General features: G+C 34.4%; 2 protein-coding genes and 1 pseudogene across 4 annotated transcripts; 2 read left to right on the top strand and 1 right to left on the bottom strand.

Moving 5' to 3' along the window:
• Positions 1 to 816: 816 nt before the first annotated feature.
• On the top strand, positions 817 to 1,635 carry LOC111304111 (abscisic acid receptor PYL2 pseudogene; annotated as a pseudogene).
• A 3,709-nt stretch (positions 1,636 to 5,344) lies between these two features.
• LOC111304110 (homeobox protein ATH1-like) lies at positions 5,345 to 11,317 on the top strand. 2 transcript variants are annotated; one of them, XR_016326560.1, is made up of 7 exons: positions 5,405 to 5,974; positions 6,779 to 8,150; positions 8,637 to 8,989; positions 9,140 to 9,200; positions 9,376 to 9,616; positions 9,789 to 10,599; positions 10,715 to 11,317. XR_016326560.1 is itself a non-coding variant. In XM_022900624.2 (5 exons), the coding sequence occupies exons 2-5, from the start codon at positions 6,972 to 6,974 to the stop codon at positions 9,535 to 9,537; spliced, it is 1,755 nt and encodes a 584-aa protein (XP_022756359.2). In that variant the 5' UTR covers positions 5,345 to 5,974; positions 6,779 to 6,971; the 3' UTR covers positions 9,538 to 9,987. The 2 variants fall into 2 exon arrangements, 1 of the variants encoding a protein (XP_022756359.2); XM_022900624.2 differs by lacking the exon at positions 10,715 to 11,317 and having other exon boundaries at positions 5,345 to 5,974; positions 9,376 to 9,987.
• Positions 11,318 to 13,363: 2,046 nt separating this feature from the next.
• On the bottom strand, positions 13,364 to 17,112 carry LOC111302977 (protein NDL2-like). 2 transcript variants are annotated; one of them, XM_022898921.2, is made up of 12 exons: positions 17,094 to 17,112; positions 16,881 to 17,020; positions 15,982 to 16,081; positions 15,516 to 15,613; positions 15,315 to 15,403; positions 14,950 to 15,010; positions 14,741 to 14,827; positions 14,585 to 14,662; positions 14,440 to 14,496; positions 14,274 to 14,329; positions 13,951 to 14,086; positions 13,364 to 13,840 (listed from the first exon to the last, which is right to left on the bottom strand). In XM_022898921.2, exons 2-12 carry the CDS (start codon positions 16,938 to 16,940, stop codon positions 13,622 to 13,624), a joined length of 1,041 nt encoding a protein of 346 aa, XP_022754656.2. In that variant the 5' UTR covers positions 16,941 to 17,020; positions 17,094 to 17,112; the 3' UTR covers positions 13,364 to 13,621. The 2 variants fall into 2 exon arrangements, with proteins under 2 accessions (XP_022754656.2, XP_022754655.2); XM_022898920.2 differs by lacking the exon at positions 17,094 to 17,112 and having other exon boundaries at positions 16,881 to 17,032.
• Between the last annotated feature and the right edge of the window lie 600 nt (positions 17,113 to 17,712).

The raw sequence follows: 17,712 nt of genomic DNA, 5'->3' as shown, positions 1-17,712 counted from the left end.
TATGTTTCAACTTTCAATCACATCTTGTTTATGAATTTAGACTTCACATCAAACCAAAATCTTACGTTAAATCTAACCCACTGTATGACTAGCACTATAGTTATGCCAAAACCTAGCTTAAATGAACCAATAATTTCATGCATGCAAAACGCATTTTGTCTGGTTTTATATATAATATGGTCTTATATCTATCAATTTAAACCAATAAAAGTTCGAAGATTATGCATTGAAACAAACATGAAACAATAGTTTAAAGATCATAAGTAGTCACTTAAATCAATTCCTTTTTTATGAAAAAAATCAGTTCTTAAAAAATTCACAAACGGGTTAAAAAAAGGTTATATATCTCATTTTTTAAATAGTTTTTTTTACTTATTAATATAACCTAAAGGATATAATAATCCTATTAACCTTAAGTTTAAAAATTTAACTAACATTGGATAAGATAATTATCTCGATTATAAACTAATCAAATCTCCTGATCATATATTAATAGTGAATAATAAATCCATTTGTCTTCTTCCCAAAAGAGAAGCCAAGCACAATTGATAGAAGAACCAAGTAAGCAATAGATCACAAAATCCTTTCCAAATATAGCCATCGATGGTCCAACCATGGAAGCTCTCAATTTAGAAGTAAACACTTTTTTTTAACAAAAAGGACAAACCTAAACAACTGACAAGTTGGTCAAAAATTGTAACACCCAAGGGCATATCCGTCTAACAGCAATAAAATTGAAAAATCGCAAACCTCCCCCCCCCCCCCCCCAAACAAAATTAAATACTATAAACCCATTCAACCCATCCTCAAGCTTCTCATTCGGTGTTTCCTTCATGAACTCAAAAGCCTCACCCCTTCCCCTTCCTTGCATGCTTGTCTAGTGGCAACCAAAATCCAAAAGCATACCAGCAAGTCGTGTAACCGTGACCGAGATAACCATGGAGTCAAGCCAAACGCCCCCTCAAGGCCTAACTCAAGAAGAGTATGCGGAGCTGAAGCCTCTCATTGACACATACCATAAATTTGAGCCAACACAAAACACTTGCATATCGCTAATAACGCAGCGTATCGACGCCCCAACTCAAGCCGTGTGGCCTTTCGTTCGAAGCTTCGAAAACCCCCAAAAATACAAACACTTCATCAAGAGTTGTAACATGACCGGTGATGGCAGCGTTGGAAGCATTAGAGAAGTCACCGTTGTTTCAGGTCTTCCTGCTTCGACAAGTACTGAAAGACTAGAGATTTTGGATGATGAAAAGCATATACTAAGCTTTAGGGTTGTTGGAGGTGAGCATAGGCTGAGGAACTACAGGTCAGTCACTTCGGTCAATGAGTTTCATAAGGAAGGGAAAGTTTACACCATTGTTTTAGAGTCTTATATAGTGGATATACCAGAAGGGAACACTGGGGAAGATACAAAAATGTTTGTGGATACAGTTGTGAAGTTGAATCTGCAGAAGCTTGGGGTTGTGGCAATGGGTTCTCTTCATGAACATGATTGAGAAGATATTGATAAGATGATGAGAAGAAGATTGAAGTCGGTTGGATGAGTAAGATTCTCTTTGGAACTCTGGTTGGTTTGGATTTTGGGGAAGCTGAATTTTATTTTTCTTTTCTATTTACTTATGGGGTTTGAGTTTGATAGTTTGGGGATTGATTTCTATATATTAGTTTTTGTTGGGTGATGAATTTAGTTATATTGTTATTATGGGATTTTATTTTTATCACTCAAATGTTTATTATTTTTCTCTCAAATAAATTATTAAAAAAAAACATTCATCTTCATTTTTATTGAAGATTTACCAATTAAATAAGAAACAATTCAGTCTGTTTTGTTGTCACATACATATATATGCCATCATATTAATCAAATATACCAGTACTGGTCCTATTTGTTCAGAGTATATCCACTTTCTAATTAATAAACGATTAAAGATAACAAGAATCAAATATCCCATTCTTTGCGGGTTATCTCTTTTCAACATATAAACACATGTTATTAAGTATATAGTCTCCGTTAATAACCTATATTAATCCTTGATTTGTAACTGAAATTTCCTCCAAAATATGAAATGCTGTCCTTGTACTTATTTTTTAATTGGTACAAATAGACCGTTGTTATAAGAAAATAAGTTACAGTTATGTATTTAAATTTTAAATTTATCCAATATCATATGATTATATAAATTAATTGAATTAAAGATCGAATTTATTATTATCATTTTACTTAGATTGAGTTGAATGAAAGTAATATTTGAGTCATTTCCGAGGATGGTTTCGATAAGGAAAAACTATATATATAAAGTACTTCTAATTTTTAACCTGAATTTTTAGTGTACATACTATTACTTTTTCATTTTTCTTCAACTCTCCCCGATTATATGAGTCTGATGGTTTGATGTTAGAAAGGGTTTGAGCGTTGAGCTTTTCTAGGATTATGAAATTTCAACTATAGTTTCTAATAATTGGTGGGATAAGTGAGAAAACTTGGAGCTGTAATTGTCTGTAGATCTTACACATGGATCATACGCAGCGGTTTTCTTGAAATGGAGAGAGAGAAAGAAATTTTAGAAGAGATAGGCCATCAGCCATGGTTGAAACAGCGGATAATATAGCAGGTTAATGATTTGGTACAACACTTTTTCGTGTGGCTTCAATGTCAACCCTTAATTCAACGGCAAGAGCAAAGATCAAATATTACCTTTCCTCCTGCAAAGTTGTGAGCAAGGGACATGTGACTAAGAAAGAAACCCCCATTAAGACTTCTCTTTGATTTGTACCTCAAACCCATTTTAGCCACTTACTACTCTTTTTTTTGTTGTTGTTATTGTTTTTTTTTTTTTTTTTATGCATATCATAGCAGAAATAAAGCTTTCCTGAATTTCTCTATTCATTTTTTTAAACTAAATTACCAAATGTTTTCAGAACAAAAAAAAAAAAAGATAAATCCATAAGTTTTCTTTTCCGTGATGCCATCACATTTGATAAGGTAAGAAATGATTGGGGATAAGCATATTTTATATTTTTCATTTTCCTCTCAATCATATCTCATGTTTGTGACCCTTCAGGATTCCAATATCCTTTTTAATAGTGTCGAAATTGAAGAAATTCCAAGCCCCAAATATAGAAAATATATAATAATAATTAAAAGTGATGAAGCCAATTATCAGATATCTTTGTAGTAAAAACTTGTACCAGAAATGCAAATATATATATATATATATATTTGCGTGGGCCCTTTCTTTCATTGAAATTACTTAATCATAGTCAAAACCCACAGGCAGATTATTATCTGTTGGGTTTAATTTAATGTATTTTGTTGGACCTATATACAATCTGCATAAGGCACAACTTGGGGCCATTATTATAATGTTGTTGCTTGTTCGTCTTTTGTCCTAGTTTATAATTGTATGTGGTGGCTGGAGCTGCTAAGTTTCAGCCGATCAAAGCTATTTAAACACCGAAATACGTTTCAACTGCATAGGCATACAATGCAATAGCTTTTAGTTTTTATTGCTGACACGGTTTAGACAGAAGGCAATAGAAAAGCAATTGACTTTTGACTATTTCTTTTATGGTTTTGGATAATGTTTAGGAGTGTTGAAAAAGCAACGTTACTAATTAGAATCTCTTTGTTTGTTTGCTTGCTTTGCATAATTTGCATGCAAAAAAATTGGAAAAAAAATATATATACAGCTCTAAAACACTACTGCCAGCATGCGCAACAAGAAACGAACTTGCTTCAAGCCTTCTACTGGGCTGCTACGTCCATCTTAACTCGATGCCTTCAAAAATGTAATAATTGCAAAAATTAGACATAGCAAGTGAACATCTTTTCTGTAAAAGATTCAAATTTTTACACCTTTCTGATAAGAAATTAAATATCCATGTCTTCTTTTCTTTTCTTTTTTTCAAGGGATTCCAGTGAAGTAGTAGAAGCAAATCATAAAGTCAAAAATCATGTATATATCATTCCTGAATCATTTCTATTCAAAAAATGCCCAACAAGCATAATGAATAAGCCGATAATAATGAATAATAGTATACAAAAAAAGTGTCTTATAGGCAACACGACCATAACGGTAAAGTTGTTTACATACGAATTATCTTGATTTTGATAATAAGTTAAAGGGCTGGCATGCAACATTATGTCATGGCTCTTGACTACGCTTGTATGCATTCTGTTAAGGAATTTTGTCTCTTTATTGTCAGCTGTGTGATAAATCTAGTTATAGAAACAGTGCATGTTAAAAGTTCTGATTATGGTTTCATTTCTTTCTATAATTTTAACTATTCTACTAAATTCTGAAATTTAGGGATCTGAAAAAACATTTTCCTGTCATCATTTATGCCTTTTGGTTGCTCAACAATGATCGTTGTAACCAGTCTTAAAACTGCACATGACAAGGCAACCGCAGACCACAAAAGTTTACAAAAGGAAAAGATTGAATAATCACATCAAGATCCCCAAGAAACATCTTAAAACATTGGCATTACAGATAGAAACCCAAGGAGCAAAGGAAGATCAGGTGATCTTATTCACTGTTTCATCATTACAAAATATTTGGTCTGCCTGCATGCACAATCATGATAATGAGTAGTCTAGAATTTCACTTTATGTACTGTATAAAAGACTGTTTTAAGTTTTAGGCACACTTATGGATTTGGAGTTGGGCCAACAAAACAAAGCCCAAAAGGAGTTAGAATTAGATAGAGCGTGTAATTGCTTCAATAAATTCGTCAAAGATCTTGCCCTTGCCCACCAGATCTTCTCGTCACCTTTGGCATGCTTGCATCATCATATTCAAAGTACACTGCAAAAACAGTGTGTTTTCTTACCGTACCCTTTCTTGTTTTTTTCTTCACAAATGCATTTGTTTGGCTTAAGACTTTTGTTGGATTCTGGGAGAGGCGGAAAGTATAAGCCATTCACTCATCTTTCTCATCAAACACATTACCGTTTGGCTATCCCTCGTCTAAAAGCAAGATTTTTTTTATGAAAAATGGTGCTGAGAGGACCTGCCATGAACAGGAGTTTTAACAGAGAGAATCCGGATACTTTGATTGTATGATTGCAGAGTAGGCAAATAATGAGAGGTGGTGAGGAGGACAAAGGAGATCGGAGAAAGATAGAGAGAAAGAAGCAACAGGAAGGGCCCCTCTAAAGCCTGCAGCAGAAATGAGTGGCACTGCACCAAGGAGGAATGAGGTTCTCGTCCTTCTCGTTATATCTCTATCTTCTTGTTTTTACGCTTGCGTCGCTTATCTCTCTCTCTCATAATGAACGGGGCCATTTCATTCATTCTCCATTTTTCTTTAGGACTGCTTTTTAATTATCCTTTTTAGTGGGTTCTCTGAAGTTGCTGTCTTTTATCTTCAAAACTCCATTAGTGTTTTAGAGCTTAAAAACTTTGTGGACAGAGAAGGAGAGATTATAAATCTTGTTGGGGTCTGAAAATGTGAATCTCACTTTCTTGGTGTTTGAGTTCTTGGAGAAAACTCCACTTTTTTTCTGTACATACAAACAAATTTCCCCAGTTTTTTTGTATTGGCTTTTTCTTTCCTATTTTAATTTCGATTATGCCCTTCTGAAATGTGGGGATAGTGCATGAGTCCTGTTAGCTTTTTCACCTTATTCTTTTTTGTTAAAGCAGAAAAAAAAGGTTTTTTACTACTGTTTTATGGCATTTTGACAATGCTCTTTTTATGGAGAAACTGAAAACCAATGATTTCATGTGAACTTCGCGTTGCAATGGCTTCTTTTGGGGGTCTCTGAGAAGAGCCTACTACATGCATTTATCAATCAATATATTTACAAGCCACTTTATATTTTGAGTAGGGTGAAAGATTTCACATCCTTCATCCCCTGGAATTCCCATGAATCAAGGTTTGGGTGAAGAAAATATTTTCCCTCAGCTGGTTCTCTATTGATGGATAAATGCAAGGTTGAAAGCTACTCTTCGAATAAATGCAGGTTGGTCGTCTTTTTCAGCTTACTCTTTTGTTTCAGACACGCACGCAAACACACGAGCACAAAAGAGAATGGATTTTGAAGCCTCTAAATCTTCAAGGTCTACTTTCTACAACTTGAACTGTTTAAATATGAAGATTTAGGCTTTGTATATTTTCTCATGTTCTTCCCCTTTTCTTCAACTTTAGACTTTCTTGTCACTGTACTGTAGCATGTTATTCTTGCCTAGCTTTTGCTTTCGTGTGCATCGCCATACCCCTTTTAGATGTTTAAATACTACTACTATTAATGTTATTATTCATGTCTCGATCTTCCCAAATAATTTTCTTTATCAACATTGTTTCCCAGCAATTCACTTCCATGGAAGTTTTAAAAAAAAAAAAAAAACTTTTGCGTGGATTTGAGTTACTCTAAGCTGTTAATGACGGATTTCTTTGGGAACTCTATTTTTTGATGCTTTATTTCTGTGGCCTTGCGAGTCCCATTTATTCTGTCTGACATCCTTTGCACTTTGAATTTGTGGTGAAAGATTTCTCTTGTCAATAATCTTATCCCTGTGTAAGAGTGGGGCAGGAAGTGTCCTCATTGATCTTGAAAGTTTAAATCATTCACATAATGGCTCTGAGATGTCTGTCTACCATAATTCTGTATTCTTAAGAAAAGTTGTTTCTAATAAAATTGCTTTCTTAAAATTCTGGTCTCTTGACGGTGATTGCAAGTTTCTGTCACAATCTTCTTTGCAAGTATGTGAAGTATTGTTCTTTTCAGTATTAATTTGGAGATTTTATTTCATTACCAATTTTTCAGGCTAATGGTGGATCATCTAGGCAGAGATAGAATGATCATGATAACAACATAACATAGTTCACAAGAGAGTTGAAGTCAAGGGAGTTGTTATATATTGAAATAAAATTGTCTTCACATGCAAATTAAGCCTAAGAACCCTAACTGATGAAGCTGCTTATTCTTGAGGCCATGTGATTTTTGTGCCCACAGTATAATGGAGAATGATATGTTCAGAATTCCACGAGCCATGGTAAGCCGAAATTCTGTTGTTATTGATGGGATTCTGTCACAGACAATCCCAAATTCAGTAGTTGAGTCCAACTTATATAACCACATCAACCAAAACCAGACAGTAGCTCGGTTTCCAGTGCTTCCCTCAGAGCAAGGAAAATTTATCAGTGATCTCTGTGCTGATCTCCACATAATTAATCAGACCAGGTTCTTTGACTCTAATGCATTGGTTGCATCTGTTGGAAGGAATGTTGTCGGTGATGCTTCACTTGGCAAATCAGGTTCAGAAGATAACATTAAGTTTCACGAGCAATTCATGGACAGAACACCCATCTCTTCAATTCCACCTGCAAGGTGTGGTATTGAAGAAAACTTAAATGAGTTAGCAATAGTGGCCCCTTCAATCTACCCTAATGATTTTAGGACTTACTCTTCAACTGAATGTTCTGATGGCATAAATTCTACAATGGCAACCTTTGTAAATTGTGGATTTAATGAAACATTTGGTAATATGAACGGTAAGTGGGATTTTGAGAAGTTTCCTGCTCTGGAGCTTGTTGGGAAAACCCCATTGAAGACAGCATTTCAACCATATTCATCAGTAGGTTGTCTGGATCCAAATGGGTGGATAACATTAAATGGTGCTAATATGAGCATGGATTATCCTTGTGGTTCCTCTAAACCTAGTAATGAGCTTTCTTTAAGTCTTGCTACGTCTCTGCCTGCAGTCATCAGTGGGAACAATATTCCTGATCAGTCCTCTGAAATAAACTGTTCTGGTGCAAATCACTGCTGCTTGAATACAACAAGGTTAGGCTTAGATCAAACTTCTTGTAATGCTAAGGAGCTTTCTCTGAGTTTCGGTTCTGAAGGACCAGTTCAAGTATCACACTTGATATCAGGATCAAGATATCTTCATGCAGTTCAAGAAATACTTGCTCAAATTGCAAGCTATTCTCTTGAAAATCTAGACCAGATGAGTAATGGAGCTGGAGCAACTATGCTGTTCTCCTCAACCTGTCTAGCTGGAAGAGGGATGGCACCGATGGATCCAAATGATCTTCCTGATATGGATGGTAATTCTGAGGTTCAATTAGAGGCAGAAGTACGAAAACAGACAGTCGAGGCAAGGAAAACCCGACTGCTGACTTTACTGCAAGTGGTATGTTGGTCTAATTTATGCTGGTAGAATTGTCATTTTTGGCCTGCATCAATTGGTCCCTTGGATTTGAAATATGAACTGCTTAATTTTCTTGGTTATTGAATATATTGAAGGGGTTTGTTGGTCTAATTTATACTGGTACAATTATCATTTTTGGTCTGCGACAATTGCTACCTTGAATTTGAAATATGAACTGCTTAATTTTCTTGGTTATTGATGTGAGCTAAAACTTGGATTGAAGTTCATAACTTTAAGGCTTTTGAGACTAAACATTGGAATAACCTTGAGTACATCCATGCCTTCTCTAGTTGAGCAAGTCGGCTTTGTCAAGCATGCCGGCTAATATATGTAGTAGCAAACCGTATAAGTTATTTATTTCTCTTGTTATTTTTTGTTCTCCATTTGCTTTTCTCTATTTTGTGGTGTATTGGACATAGCTGTCTGGTACTTAAATGTGGCATTGCTATCCCTCTTCATTGAGAACAGGTTGATGACAGATATAGCCAATGCTTGGATGAGATCTATACAGTTATATCTGCGTTCCATGCTGCAACTGAATTGGACCCTGAGGTGCATTCTCGTTTTGCTCTACAGACATTCTCTTTCTTATACAAGAACCTAAGAGAGAGGATCTATAACCAAATCCTAGCTATGGGATCAAATTTCGACAGTGGATGCGCTAGAGGTAGGGAAAGATCTTTTCAGAATTCATTCATCCAGGAACAGTGGGCACTGCAGCAGCTAAGGAAGAAGGATCAGTTATGGAGACCACAAAGAGGATTGCCCGAAAAGTCTGTCTCAGTTTTACGTGCATGGATGTTTCAAAACTTTCTTCACCCGTGAGCATCTTACTGGAGAATTGCTTCTACATATGTTCATAACTAGCATTTTCTCAAAGTCAACTAGGACGAAAAATAGTTTGCTTATTTCACATTTATGCACAAAAATGGACACAGTTCTGCCCATTTTGACAGATTTTGTATTTGCAGGTACCCTAAGGATGCTGAGAAACATTTACTTGCAATAAAAAGTGGCTTAACAAGGAGCCAGGTATTTGGAGCTTTTGCTACATCTTTGGACTTAAATGCGTTGATGAAGCATTTTAATCATTATTAAGAGTGCAAAGGAGTGGACTTGTACTGTGTATTGTGCTAACTGGTGTTCCTTAACCCACTCTCATATGATTTGATTGTTTCATTGTGTTCGTTTGGATCAATGAAACCAGGTCTCCAATTGGTTCATAAATGCTCGAGTTCGACTATGGAAACCAATGATAGAGGAAATGTACTCCGAGATGAACAGGAGAAAGGCTCGGCAAAATGAGGGAACCAACAGCGACCACAGAAGCCAGATAAGCATCAACAATCAAAGATTCAACATCAATTGAAGCCAGAGAAAGAAAGAAAGATCAACGGGACATTGAATTCCAGCACGCTTCAATAGGAAAGAAACACATCTACCTCAAGGTTACAACTCTACATAATGCTCCATATGGTTGGAACCTCCCTCTGTTGAAAATATCATGTATTAATAGCAAAATATCATGGAATTAATTGGTATGGTGAACTTTTGTTTTTATGCATGGGGGTTCGTGGGTCACCAATGTACTTATGATGGTCCACAAACGACGAATATTAGTGATAATACATGATGTGATGGCGGCTAAAAGTTGCTACGCAATATTGATCTCAATATTTGATTGAACCACCTCAGGTTTGTACACCACTTCCAATCCTGCAATGCAAAAGCATAGCTATTTGTTGAGTTGTCATGTCCACTTGATTATAAGCAAAACAATTCCTGGACTTCAACTATTTACTGGTCTTACAACGATTCCAAAAACAAGAAAGATTTCCTGTAGCTATATCCAAGAGTCACCTTCCAACCAGACTATGACACGTGAAATCTGATGAGTCGTAAACAGAGTCTGAAACCTCTTTAGTAGGCAAAGAAACTCTGCACCGTGTGATATCAAGCCATTTCTTTCGCTGTCCTGTAACACGGCCTCATCGAATTTCTGCAACAAAAAAGATTAATTGTTGAATTTTTTTTATTTTTTTTATGGGATTTGGGGAGTTATTGGCAATAAGCCATGCAAATCTAGAAGTACAACTGTCACAGAGTAACCATGTGCCCTTTTCCTAGTTCCTACACATAATAGAATTCCAAGTTCATTTAGAAGATAGATAACTTGTCCATCATTCCTGCCTTGGTCTAGAGATTGCTAAGCTGTAATGCTTTTGGGCAATACCAAAGTAACAATTAAGTGCTGATGCTGCTGATCGTGGTGGTTTTAGTGCAATCAGATCAGCAATGGCAGGGTCGGTGTTGGTTTTTGAGTTTGACACGACAATTATCGAATGCCACAGTGATTATTGGGTTGAGGAAGAGTTCGGTGTTACTGATCTCTTCACTCAACTCCGGCCCAATTTCCCCTGGAACACTCATGGTTAGTGGAAATCTATCAAGTTTTACTGTGCACAACATTCTTCTTTTAATTTCGTTGAAATCGATAATTTTTTGTCTTACTACGAGATTCATGCTCCATGCTTTTTCGACTATAGTTTTTCGGGATAGAATGATCGTGGAGGCCCAGTCGACGGAACTGGGCGACGAAGAAAAGGTTTGACGCTTAGTCGACTATAGTTTTACTGCAACCGGGAAGAAAAGGTTTATCTATTTGGGTGACGGAACTGCCGATTTTTGCCCGGGTTTGAAGCTTGGAGAAGATGATTTTCTGATGCCATGGAAGAATTTTGCAGTGTGGGAGCTGGTTTGCAGCAATATAAAGCTTATCAGAGCAAATATACACGAATTGAATGATGGGGAGGAGCTAGGCACTGTCCTGTCCAATTTAATTAACAAACTCTTCAGTGAAGAGAACTGCGCTGCATGTGGGTGTTATCAAATTGTACCAGTTGAATGCAAATTCCACAAGAGTTCGGTCTATCCCTATCAAGCCTTTTGAAATGCTCTACCAGCTTCAAACTAGCCAATGAGGAAATGCACGCTGTTTATACTCTTTATTTTCAATCATAAAAGGTGTAATACTTATTGGGATTTACATTCATGTGGGATAACTCTACAAGTCCTTAAAAAAAATCATCTGATGAGAATGAAATCATTTTCCTGGAAAGTTGGTAATGAGAAAGATGACCATTTCCGTGACAGCTAGCTACTGCTCTAATTTCTTTTTTTTTTTCTCTCATTTTCCTGGGAAGTGACAAAAATCCATATTCAGCGCATAACTAGAGAGCGATATGTTCCTGCAACTCAGCAGCAGTACAACACCATACTGCCTAATAGACCCCACCATATTTTGTTGAAACGGCCAAGAGTCGTTCAATGAATCATCAACAGTAAGACACATAATTACTTGCATCAAGTGCAGGACTTAATTATGTCCCAGTCTGTTTGGTTGAAAAGATAAAAAAAGTTAATAAGAATGAAAATTTGGATACTAAATATTAAATTTTAATTAAAATTAAGAATTAACCTAAAGAAAATACTTAAATGTTTATTTGCTTTAGGAGATTTTAAGAAATTACCAATCAACTAACTGAAGGTATGTATCTCCTCTTTTCTCAGCAATTCGAAATCCTCTTTCTCAACAATCTAATTTAATACCAAATTGATTGAAATGCAATGTACAATTCTTATAAATTATCATCAGTCTAGTTTCATTAAATAAATTAACATAAATCTCTAGATGTTTTGTTGGTATGTACTTATTACATAATTTAAAAAATACCATCTAGAGAGGCCGCGACCGACAGTCATTTTCAGTTCCTCATACCAATTGGCAAATACAAATTTACGTCTCTTCGATCCATTTTATGTTAAATAATTTTTCTATTGTTATAACAATTTGTAGCTGGTTTTCCTGCTCTCTTGGATAATAAAATATCAATTAACCAAAAAAAAAAAAATCTCCATTATTATCTGCTTGAAGTTGAACTTTTGATGACTTAAATATACGAAAGCATATACAGACTAGTGAATCAGAAATATTCGTTGGGCTTCCCCGTAAAGAAATTTCAGCTAAATCAGTTATATAGTTAAGCATTTGAACCGGATTGGAGTTCAATTGCTACACTGCCTAAGCCACGGTTCAGCTGACAGTCCTTAAATGGATGCTATTTTCTGTGGCGGAAGCACAACAATTTTAGGTATATGTGTCATCGATTGAGACTCAAATTTCAGGTTCATGCAGCTCTAAAACTCAGACATAAATGATGATATATCATTAGTATTTCAAAAGCTGACTTTGATATTATATATTATGGATCGAGACTCAAATCATATATATTATGTAACGAAAGCACAACAATTTTAGATATATGTGTTATCAATTAAGACTCAAATTTCATGTTCATGCAACTCTAAAACTCAAATATAAATGGTGATATATCATTAGTACTTTAAAAGCTGATTTTGATATTATATATTATAGATCGATACTCAAACCATAAGCTCATGCGACTTTAAAATTTAAGTATAGACTAATTCGATGTACCAAATCAATTTAATTATAATAGTTCACATTAATTTATAAGATATTATTCATTTTTATCTTTTTAACTTCATAATTTTATCTCATAAAAAATATTTCACAAATTAAAAATAATATAAACTTTTATATCTCAAGACTAATTATAATACATAATCGATATAAAATTCATAATTTTTACTCAAGATCGTAACATCATTTATCATATCAATCACTCCAAAAAAAAAATAAATAAAGTACTTTAATTTTATATCGAACATAAAATAAAAATCATTAAAATATAAAATACTGCTGCTGTATATTTTGATAAATTAATTTTAAAAAAAAAATAATAATCATATGATGAATAATATCGAAATAAATCATAAATCGTTTGACTCACGTCAAACATCTCAAAAGAAATAGATAAAGTAGTCAATTTTTGTGATGAAAGCATCACAAAATTAGATAAAAAAAAAATCACGTTAAATACTCCAAAAATAAGTAAATAAAATATTTTAATCTTACATCGAATTTGAAAAAAATTAGTGAGGTGTAAAAATATTGACGCAACACGCTCTGATAAACTAATTTTGAAAAGGAAGAATAATGACCACGTCACATACGCTTTTAGTGCTAAAAGGGTCGGCAGTCATTTTCTTCGTCAGTATCAAAGAAAAGTAACAATCAATAATCAATTTTACAAAGGCAGACACAAGAAATAGAAGATGGAAAGCTTAAAATTCACCACCTACCCGTAGCTATTTGTCATTATTGGCGTTTCTCTTGGTAAATAATTATTCCGATGATAAAATTTATGGTTACAAATAAAAGAATTGACAATATCTTCTTTTTCTGTCTATCTACAACCATAGTGCTCTCTTATGGTCGCCAACCAGTCAAAAGATGTTACAAATACCTTTTTATATATACATATATAGATTACATAGAGGTGATCTTGCCCTTTCTCTTTCATCTTCTCTCAGACTTCCAAAGAAATCCGGGTTTTAATCGGTTTCAACTTCAAGCCCATGCTTTCCGGTGAAAGAAGCTCCGGAGAGATGCAAGATAGACTCAAAGGGCTTCTTGGGCTAACACTTAGAGTCGGCCTGTATAAGCCGTATCCCATAAGAAAGTACTCTATTGGTATCAACATGGCATGGGGCTGCTCCTCTGTCACCATTGACCCACTTGCCTGAACCTGTAATAGGTTCCACAATTTCCAGGAAGTTAGCTCGCTGCCATGGGATGTTGAAAGCTACATGTATGTATGATATGACGACAGGTTAGACAATAAGACTGTCTGCATACCTCCACCAGGGCACTATATCTTCTATCTAATTTTGATATCATGTGAAGAGCCTCAGAATGGAAAGGAGAGTTCTCCCCAACAAATATTAGGGATCGGCAATGCAGTTTTCTTAATCCTTCGCTAAGGTCAGGTCTCCTGAAAGACAGTGAATTAGACAGACTTTTATGCTGGATCAAAAGCAGTAATGCATGCATGCCATGAATATTTTCCTTTTTCTTTTACCCTGGCAAAGGTGATAAGGAAACCAACCACCTGAAACCTGTTTTAAGAACACCTTTAAAAAGAATCCTAGTCTAACTATTTGTCATGGAGACAGGCTTACCTGTTCATTGCTTCAAGGAATTGCCAAACATTTATACTCTGCCTTTCATCTAGCGACTGGAGAAAAAATATATATATACAAGTCAGAAACGTACCATGAGACAAACTAATCATAATATAATCACTCGAACAGTAACGAAGTGGCAAATACTAGTTTATGAACTAACTCTTCTGCATGTCTGAACTATATCTGATTCTGGCACTTGAGCACTACCACGAACTTCCTGCCATTGTCATTCAGAACATTACCACTCAACTAGTCCAATTTTAGACAGAGAAATAAACGGCATAAATTCTGAAGCAGAAAAATACCTTACTGAAGTACCGCTTAAGCAATAATTCCTTCACCACTCCACACATGCCATAGAAATAAAGTAAATTTGACATCACCTGAAATAATATGAAAATCCATCTGAGCACATAATTATTTAAACCCTAAGAAAAAATAAAAAGGCCTAAAACAGGAACCTTATTTAACAACCATTCTGTCCATGAGGGTGCTCTGCAGAGGGGTGAAACAAGTATTAACCCAAGGACACGTTGCCTGTATTTCATCTATCAAGACATAAGGCAGAAAAAATTATTTCCAAACATACAAGAAAGAGTTTAGATATTTATTTGAAAGTGAGAAAGGAAAAATAAAAATTTTGTATAATATGCCAAGGTAGTTGACTTACAGAAAATAGCGTAAGAATATAAGCTCCAGCCGTAACCCCCATACACATTACAGCACCAAGCCTGTGGTTAAAACAGAAAGACAAGAAAAGAGATAAAGGATAAGAAATATCAGCCTGCTTGCCTTTATTATTTTCCCTATAAATAATGAAATGATGAAAACGACAGCTTAAGAAATTATGTGAGGGTAGTAGGTGCATCAATTTACAACAAATTCAGAAAACTTCTACAACAATTACCGGCCATCATGACAATAAAAGGTGTCAAAGAATGTCTAGAGCAGAAGAGGTACAGTAAAGTAAATTTCTGATCAACTGACACTTTGAAAGAGAAAGCAAATAAAGTAAATAAGAAATTATATGATTACCCAAAAAAGTTGAGAACCTCGAGAATCTGATCTGCTAGGTCATCAACGGAAGGCACACGGTCATCAGAACCGATTGGGGAAGCTCCCAACTGCAATATTTCTTGAAGAAAGTTCCGTATAAGAAAGGTGTGAATTATAGGATTCAACGAAAAGAGGGTGATTAAAACAGAAATACAAGAATAAAACATCCACAAAACCGACCTCATGTCCAGGAGGACTTATATGATATATGCAAAAGTTGTGGAGGAGCAAGGAACTAGCTTCTGGACAAAAAAACAAGCCTTGAAAGCAGGAGATATCTGCAAAATCTCACACAATCGAAAGTTTAGGTAAGAAACTGGAAGTATCACTGGATGATGATCCTGGTCATAGTGGAAATCTAACAAATAATGTTACGAACTTCAGACATATTACTAAAGTGTAAAACTTTAGCTCAAATTAAAAGCATTACAGCCTCAAAGTCTCATGCATTATAATGAAAACACAAACGAAGGTCTCAAATTTAAAACAATATCTATGTTTAAGGTGAAAATTCATTATTCAAAGAGTAAAAAGTCAAACTAGAGTGAACCCTTTTTTCGCCAAAATTGTTGAAGCACATATTTTGTCATAAGGAGGGAAGCACAAGGAAAATAGACAGTACAATAAGCTCTCCTGCATTACTCACGATTTAAAGCTAAATCAGGATAGGTAACAATAGCCGGCTTATCTTGGTCTCCAAACACAGCTACAGAAACTGTACCATGGTGAGTTTTCACCAGGTACTCCTGCAGATAGATTTTACAAAGCACTGTTATTCATTTAACAAACCTTTTGGAAAGCAACGGAAGGAATCAAAACATATTAGCATCAAACCAAAATAACACCTAGATTTTAACAAATAACCAGCGCGGAAAAATTACAAACGTATGATCTAGCTAGGTAATGAGAGCATAATTGACTTCGGTTTCATTTACTTTAGAAAGAGAAATGCTTCAAGCATAGCCCAAGCCAAGTATATTCTAACTAGATAGAGTTAGCATGTGCAGCAGAAATTTTTTAAGAGGCCTAACTGTTTTGCTCATTTAAGCATATTCTAAATCATCCAAACTCCAAATTTGACAAGACACTGATATAAAACTAATGAAATTACTAGTCTAAGATTTTCTTTTTCTAGCACAGAAAGCAAATAAGTACAAAAAAATATTTTAAGTTTCAAAACGGCATTGAATTTAGTTTATTATTAATGTAATTAAATTTAATTTATCTGGATGCATCTCAAATGAGAAATTTTCAGAAGCCACTAATCAAAGGACTATGAAGAACAAATTATGCGATCGTTCAAAAAATATTGCAGCAAAAATGTAAATAAAATTGTCTGTGACAAAAAAAAATGAATAATTTAAATAAATGGTTTATATCTGAAAATATAGAAATAAACAAGAAATTGAAGCAAAATCCGGCTTAGCTAAAGAAAAGACAGATATGTGCATTAAGTTTTAACAGGGAAAACATTTTTTCAATTCTTTTTCTCTTCCATTGCCGCATTTTCCCGGTAACCAAACAAGATATATAGATTCAGGTTACCTTGCCGCCAAGAGAGATCGTTTCCGTATCGATGGAAATCGAATCGCTAGAATCTGCCATTTTCCCTCTCTCTCAAATTGAAGGCGCATTTTTAGAATTGGCTTCCATACCTTATATAACAAATCTCCCTCTCTGTCCCTCTTTTTCAGATTTTCTCTATTAAAATAATAATAATAAGAAAATTAGAATGAAAATATTTTTAAAATTGCTTACCTTTAAAACTACAAGTTTGACTCGTTGTTAATTCGGACCGAGTCACCGACGCTCGATTTATCAGTGTAAAAAATTTACAACTCACAAGGGTCCCGTTCAAGCGTACCTTTAACCTGGGTCTCGGGTCTCTTTAACCCCGGTTAAGAGGCCGATAGTTTACTTAATTTTGCAATATCGCCCCCATTCCTATCACAATCCACTTATATCTATTTTTTATTTTTACGAATTAGGATAAAGTTTTAATAATATTAGGTTTCATTTTCGCTGTTAATGAATTTTTATGAATAATTTAACAAATTTAATATAATTTTTCATTAATATTTATTATTTTTATGATAAGTTTGATGTATAAGATTATAATAAAACAAAACAAAATGATAGTATAAATAAAATTAAATAATATTATCTTATTATATGTTTGATGAGTGTAAAAATTAAAATATAATAAAATTTATTTATTGATCAAAATTATTATTTTTTAAATTTTATATAATTTTTAAAAATATAATAAAATATGTCAATTTAATCTTATAAATTAAATAATTTTTTTTTATTTTAAGATGATTTAATTATCTTATATCGAAAAAATAATTAATCTTTTTTATAATCATATCATTTT

This window comes from Durio zibethinus, chromosome 13 (genome assembly GCF_047325235.1).
Source record: "Durio zibethinus cultivar Kanyao isolate XHJ-2024 chromosome 13, ASM4732523v1, whole genome shotgun sequence".
In the NCBI taxonomy this organism is placed as follows: Eukaryota; Viridiplantae; Streptophyta; class Magnoliopsida; order Malvales; family Malvaceae; genus Durio; species Durio zibethinus.
This window is presented reverse-complemented; position numbering and strand designations above follow the sequence as displayed.